General features: G+C 35.3%; 1 protein-coding gene across 1 annotated transcript in view; it reads left to right on the forward strand.

The window, feature by feature from the left end:
- LOC149831725 (general negative regulator of transcription subunit 3-like) overlaps positions 1-7424 on the forward strand; it is a 33091-nt gene that overhangs the window by 25153 nt on the left and 514 nt on the right. The window contains exons 10-12 of the mRNA XM_090013074.1: positions 6271-6534; positions 6631-6750; positions 6835-7022. Of these exons, the coding sequence (XP_089869200.1) occupies positions 6271-6534; positions 6631-6750; positions 6835-7022 (572 nt within the window). The remainder of the gene's footprint in view (positions 1-6270; positions 6535-6630; positions 6751-6834; positions 7023-7424) is intronic.

A 7424-nucleotide genomic window follows, 5' to 3' on the forward strand; every position in this document is an offset into this window, starting at 1 on the left:
TTTCAAATTTAACAGTTCTAGATTTATCAAATCATCAAAGAAATGTCAGAAGAAGGATCTTCAAGGACTCCAACAACATTCACTAAAAGAAAGGACCCTGTGTGGGATTTTGGGTTACCTCTTGATAAGAAAAAGAAGAGGGTACAATGTACTTGGTGTACAAAACAGATGAGTGGTGGCATTAATAGACTTAAGTATCATCTTGCTAGTATTAAAGGAGAGGTGGAACCATGCGACAAAGTCGAAAAATCTGTAAGAAAAAAAAATTGTAAGAATTTGGAGTCATTTAAGTAACACAAATTATATAAGAGAAATATTGTAAATGAGATTGGTTCCTTTGTTTAAATAAATGATAATGATATGGACTTGTCAGATGAAAGTGATGAGTCTACTGAGAAAAGATATATAAAAGAAAAAAAATTGATGAATGATGCCCAAAAGCATAATCTTGGTGCTTTTGTTCAAGTGAAGGCAGGGTCTCCATTAATGAAACAACTTGGAATAAAAGCAGCTTTGGATAGAAAAACTAGAGATAGGTTATGTTCATTTATTGCGAGATTTTTTTATCATTCAGCCATTCCTTTCAACGCAGCCAATTCTTCTTATTTTACGAAGATGATTGAAGTTTGTTCCTCAATAGGAATGGGATTGAAGCCGCCTTCTTCATCTGAGATTTCTGGAAGATTATTACAAGAAGAAATTAAAAAAATTGATGATTATTTCAAAGAATACAAGGAGTCTTGGGCTGAAATGGGTTGTTCTATTATGGCTGATGGTTGGAAAGATGCAACACAAAGGACATTGATAAATTTTTTGGTTCATTGTCCAAGGGGCATTTACTTCTTGAAATCAGTTGATGCAACAAGTATCGTGAAGAATTGAAAAAATTTATTAAAATTATTTGATGAAGTGGTGGAAACAGTAGGTGCAGAGAATGTTGTTCAGGTATATCATTTTGTTCTTTTGTAATTTTCTATTGAACATTGATATTTATAATTTGTCTAGTATGTTAATAATGTTTTGAAATTGAAAAATGGCAGATAATCACAGATAATGCAGTCAACTATCAAGCAGTTGGAAAGATGTTGGAGGATAGGAGGAAAACCATATTTTGGACTCCTTGTGCAGCTCATTGCATAGATCTCATGCTTGAATATTTGTCTAAGATAATAAAAAGCATAGCTGAATGTGTGGTAAAAGAAAAAAGGATCACGAAGTTCACTTACAATCATACTTTTGTTTTGAACCTAATGAGGACTCAATTTTTCAATAAGAAAGAAATTCTAAGGTCGGTTACTACAAGATTTGCCACTAATTTTATCATGCTTCAATCTTTGCTAGAACATCGAAGTGGCCTTAGAAAAATGATGACATCAGATGAATGGAACAATTTAAAATATTCATCATTTGCAAAGATGAGAGATAGGAAATCGAGGGATCTGAGTATGGTTAGATGTATCAAAGATGAAACGCAATGGGTTTTAGTCAAAGATGAGGAGATTAAGGAGAGATGGAAAGATTATTTTGATAAGCTATTTAATGAAAGTCATGCTCAGGATCTTGGAGACTTCTCCATTCCTTTTCATGAGATGAATCGTGACTTCATGCGCAAGATTCAAAAGAAAGAAATTGCAGAGGCTTTGAAGAAAATGAAATCAAGAAGGGCAGTTGGCCTAGATGGTATACCTATCGAGGCTTGGAAATGCTTGGGAGAGAAAGGTTTAGAATGGTTGACAAATCTTTTTAACAAGATTTGGCGGACAAATAAGATGCCTAATGAGTGGAGGAAGAGTACTTTAATGCCTCTATATAAGAATAAGGGTGATATATAAGATTGCACAAACTATCGTGGTATAAAACTCATGAGTCATACTATGAAACTTTGGGAGAGGGTGATTGAGTCTAGGTTGAGGAAGGTTGTCATGATATCGGAGAATCAATTTGGTTTTATGCCTTGAAGATCAACTATGGAAGCTATACATCTTCTTAGACAACTTATTGAGAGAAATAGAGGAACAAAGATTTGCATATGGTTTTTATTGATTTGGAGAAGGCATACGATAGAGTACCTAGGGACGTTCTCTGGTGGACAATGATGATGAAAGGTGTGTCTCTCAAGTACATTAGTATAATTAAAGATATGTATGAAGGAGTAGTAACCAATGTCCGCACTTGTGGAGGGGTGACAACCAATTTTCCTATAACGGTTGGGTTACGTCAAGGATCTGTTTTAAGCCCTTTCCTATTTGCTATAGTGATGGATGAGCTTACGAGATCAATTCAAGAAAATGTGTTGTGGTGTATGTTGTTTGCTGATGATATTGTTTTGATTGATGAGTCTAGAGCTGGGGTTAATGCTAAGTTAGAATTATGGAGACAGACATTGGAAGCAAGAGGTTTAAAGTTGAGTAAGAGTACATGGAATGTCGATTTAGTAAGCAACGAAGTAGTGATGGGAGTGTAGTGAAGCTTGGTGAACAAGAAATACCGGTGGATGATTGTTTTAAATATTTGGGATCTATCATTCAAAAGTATGGAGAAATTGATGGAGATGTAAATCATAGGATAAAGGTTGGATGGATGAAATGAAAGAGTACAACTGGAGTGTTGTGCGATCGTAGAATGCCATTGCGGTTGAAGGGAAAGTTTTATAGGACGTCTATTAGGCCCGCTTTACTATATGGTACGGAATGTTGAGCTGCCAAGAGACATCATATTCAAAAAATGAGTGTAGCTGAGATGCGTATGTTGAGATGGATGTGTGGAAATACAATAAAAGATAAGATTCGGAATGAGGAGATACGTAAGAAGGTAGGCGTTGCACCCATTGAAAATAAGATGAGAGAGAATCGTTTACGGTGGTTTGGACATATTCGGCGAAGGCCTAATGATGGTCCAGTTAGAAGGATGGAGAAATGGGAAAATATATTAGTTAAAAGAGGTCGGGGTGGCATAGGAAGACATGGATGGAGGTGATAGAAAAGGATATGAATGCTTTGAACCTCACCGAGGACATGGCATTGGATAGAAATGATTGGAGGAGAAGGATTCATGTGGAAGACCCTGAATGATTTTCTTTTTTGGTTCATATCGCCGACCCCAATTGTTGTTGTTTGTTGTATATTTAAAATGCAATCATAAACCTCATAGAGGAGTTCATAAGATTACAAGATACATCAATGTGCATACACAAAATAACACAAAAAAAAAAACAATAATAAACATTTTATTGAGGTACAATGCTTAGGAAAAGCATTGAAAACAAATGGGGGTTTTATCCCTATTTATACACAAGAGATAGTCTCAATAGAGATGTTGGAACAGTCCAACAGCTAGAAATAGAGCTGTTGGACTGTTCCAACATCTCTATTGACTAGTCAACTCTATGTTGACTAGTCCAAAAAGAATCTATACATATGTTATGTATACAAATATGTATACATACTCAAGTATGTATACATGTAGATACATGCATATATATATATATATTGTATATATACATATTATAGGTATATACATTTTAACAATTACATGTGTAAAATGACCAAAATGCCCTACATGGGCAAAACCTATTACAATTATAAAATAGTTAAAAAATATATGATATATACATATATACTCATATGTGAATATATATACATTTTAACACACATGTGGGTGAGATAGGGTCACACCTAGTTATTTCTGACTTGGAGTATCAAACTCAAGTGAGAATGGGACTTTTCTTTTGCTAGCAACAATGAGCGTGGGGCTTCTTAAGCATACTGTAAAGAAAATGGCTATGTTTCACTTGGGAGTGTCCAACTCAAGTGAGCATGGGACTTCTTAAGCAAACACTTTAAATATACAAAAGAAGTACATCTCGAATAAATAACATCAATATTAAAAAAAATACCACTCCTTTTTAAATTTTCTTTATTTTTGCTGATAATGTTAAAAATAAAAGCTAACAGATAAACATCAAACTAAGTGCGTCCAAGCACTGCCTACATGTATTTCTTAAACTTTCTTTCCTGTTTGCAGTTATGGGTACATTAACTCTTTTCACATATTTTTTCAGCATCATATACAGAATTCAAATCGATCCATGATTGTTCAAGTTAGCATTCATGAGATATTATCATATTAATTTATTAGCTAGTACTACCATCAGTCAAAATAAAATTTCATGGCTGGAAGCTATGTCACATAGGTGCGGGTGCAGGTGAGGATGTGGGTGCGGATGCGCCGATTCGGCACTTTAAAAAAACTTGGGTACGGAGGTGCAGGGAGGGTATATATATATATATATATATATATATATATATATATATATATATATATATATATATATATATATATATATAATTTTTAACAGTTTTAAGTAACACTATGTGTATGTGTGTGCATTTATGTATTTAATTTATATACATAATATAGATATAACTGTGCATTTATGTATTTATATACACAATATAGATATAACTGGACTTGGTTAGGGTTAACCGAATCTACTTTTGGACAAAAATGGATCTCAGTGTGGTTGACTTCACCTGACACAAAGGAAGTCACCTGTTAGAAGAGTCCGTGTTACATAGGTTGGAAGTTATTATTCCTTAAAAAATCTTCCTAGTGAGGTTTATGTTCTTTCTTTACTCAAAATGTTGCTTCCTTATTGCTGACTGGAAAGACTTATGTCAACACAGTTTAAGAATGCATACGCCTTATAATCATCATAAGTGACGAAACCATTGGAATTTTAAGCTAGTATTTCTCTCTCACTTCTTGACAGAAGCTTTACTCTTCTACAGGGGAATTATCTGTGCTCATCTCAGGAAGGAGCTGGGCTCAGTCTTGCGAATCAGGTACGCAATCCTTCTGCTATGACCTCTGTCACAACGGAAGATCCAAGTGCCTTGCAGCGAGCACCTCTCACCGAGCATGTTTTAGCATCATCTGAACCCAGAGTCTCAGGTACTTTTACACGTCTTTGGTTTGTCAGCTTGTAGATCTTGGATTATCAGAGGATAGATCTTGAGGTGTTTCAGGCTTATTTTGACTTCTTGTTTTGGATAGCTTAGAATTTTTTGTTCCAATACAGAAGCTGGGGTTAGAAATGTAGATTACCCACAACAGAAGGTGAGCTCATCAGATGACCCAAGGTTAGGGCGTCATCATAATTCAAGACAAAAAATAAAACTTAGCAGAGAGGATGAATCAACATCATACTCCAGTGATGCAGCTGTATGTATCTCACTTCTGTTTCTTGGTGTAGACAACTGATGAGACGTGTTTGTTGCTTATATCTTAGGAATGGTTGCTTTCCTGGCCATCAATTTTGACCTTGGTACATGAAGCTTGTTGGATAGCCCATCGCCTGACCTAATCTCTATCCAATCCAAAAAGCATTCTGATCTCTTAAAAGAAGTTAATTTTATATTCCAACTTTTTATGGAATTTCATCTCAACATTATCATATTCTAGTCCCTCTACATGCATAAGTATCTTTCTCAGTAGAATAGAACCATGTTTATAAAGAGGCTAGGATATCAACATGGACTCTGTTAATGAAGGCTTGTGCCCACATGAAATCAACTCAACATAGAGTATTTCATTTTTTTGTAAACTTTTGAACATACAAAAGTAATAGATCTGAGTATCATTCCATAGACTTTCATGATTGCAGATGGAAATGTTGTGATGTTTTTGTTCTGTAAAGCAAGTAAAGCACAAAGATTGACCATATAAGCAACAAATATATTTAATCAGGTCACTTTTTTATGTTAGAAGTATTCTTGCTTAATCTTGGCTGCGAATATTGCAAATTAATAAGAAAATTTGAATCCTATGTTACATATTTGACTATTCTCCAGATTGTTATTTAAATCTCAGTTTACAAATTTCCAACATATTATTTTAAATTTGCATCACCGTAACAACATTAAGCCACCAATTTGTGTATGCCAATGTGGTGTGTGTTCACTGTTTCAGTAGACATTAAGATTGAAAACAGCTGAGATCAGTCTTTGATCTTACTCAGATGAATTTTATTTGGCTGTCAATGTTTATGTAGATTAATAATTTTGCAACGTGATTCCTGATTCTATTTTTCGAGTAGGACAGTTATCTCTAGGAATATAACTTTCCACATTGCAGTGAATGAATGCTCCTTATTGCACCAAAAACAATTTTTGCAATTTATGCTATTTATGTCACCAGATAGTTATTTCAAAATTATAACTGCTTTATTCACCCCTAGAATTATTATTAAGCACATATCATGTACTGCAGATCAGGTACTTTGGTTCCTTATCTGATACCAACCAATTACCAAAGCTTTCCAATCTCTCTCCAGCACAACATTTACAACAAACACATCCTTTAGTGCATTTCATCCATCAAAGGAATGCTTCTGACTTGGGTGCCATGGGCGAAAATCTTGGTGCATCAAGTCTGAATCTAGAACAGAAACATAATTTGATGTTGTTAGGGCATGCTTATTTCAAGCTTCCCCACCTCAAAGATGCAGAACACAGAAGAAGAAACTATACCCCTGTATGGAAGTATTCATTTCATACTCTTTTTCTTTGTGGAAACTGCTGTATATCTGGTTTACAACAGGCTAATATAGTCATTTTGCTTACTTGGCAGAGAAACCCTGCATTGATTCCTGCCAGTTACCCCCATGAGCAATCCCCCATCATTGACAATCCTGCCTTTTGGGAACGATTGTGTGTTGACACATTGTTCTTTGCATTTTATTTTCAACAGGTGGCTTTCACAACTCTAGTTTAGTTTTTGCAGTCTTTGATTGTACTTGTGAATTTTGGTAAAACTAATATCATGCTATTGCAGAATACATTCCAACAGTACTTGGCAGCAAGGGAGTTAAAGAGGAAAACATGGGGATACCATAAGAAATATCACATATGGTTTCAGCGGCAAGAAACACAAGTTCAAGCTCTGGAGTACGAGAAGGGAAAATATGTCTACTTTGATTTCCTCATCCGAAGGAATGGCTATGGAGATAGGCAGCCAGGGTGGTAAGTTTATGACCTGCATGTGGCAGCATGTTTTGCTGTTGTCTTTTTTCTTATTGACTGCTGTATATTTTTTATAGGCTTCATTGCATTAAAGTTGCTTCTGATTTACTGAAGAATTAATTTAGTCCTAGATGTTTATTCAGGTCTTGGATCATTCATCATTGCACTAAAGTTGTTTCTGTTTTAATCAAGAATTAGTCGAGTCCTAGCTGTTTATTATGCTGGCCTAGGCCCAAGTGGACTTGAAACTTGGTGCAGGCTCATGTCAGACCAAGAAAACGCATCCAAGGGGTTTCAACCTGAGCTCAGCCACATATTACATCTGATCTGACCTAGTCTTCCCCCCTACCCCCGCATTTTCTTTTCACCTGGTCCTACAATAAAGGGCCAAGCTTCATGCCC

Source organism: Nuphar pumila, chromosome 7 (assembly GCF_984573655.1).
Source record: "Nuphar pumila chromosome 7, dmNupPumi1.hap1.1, whole genome shotgun sequence".
Taxonomy (NCBI): Eukaryota; Viridiplantae; Streptophyta; class Magnoliopsida; order Nymphaeales; family Nymphaeaceae; genus Nuphar; species Nuphar pumila.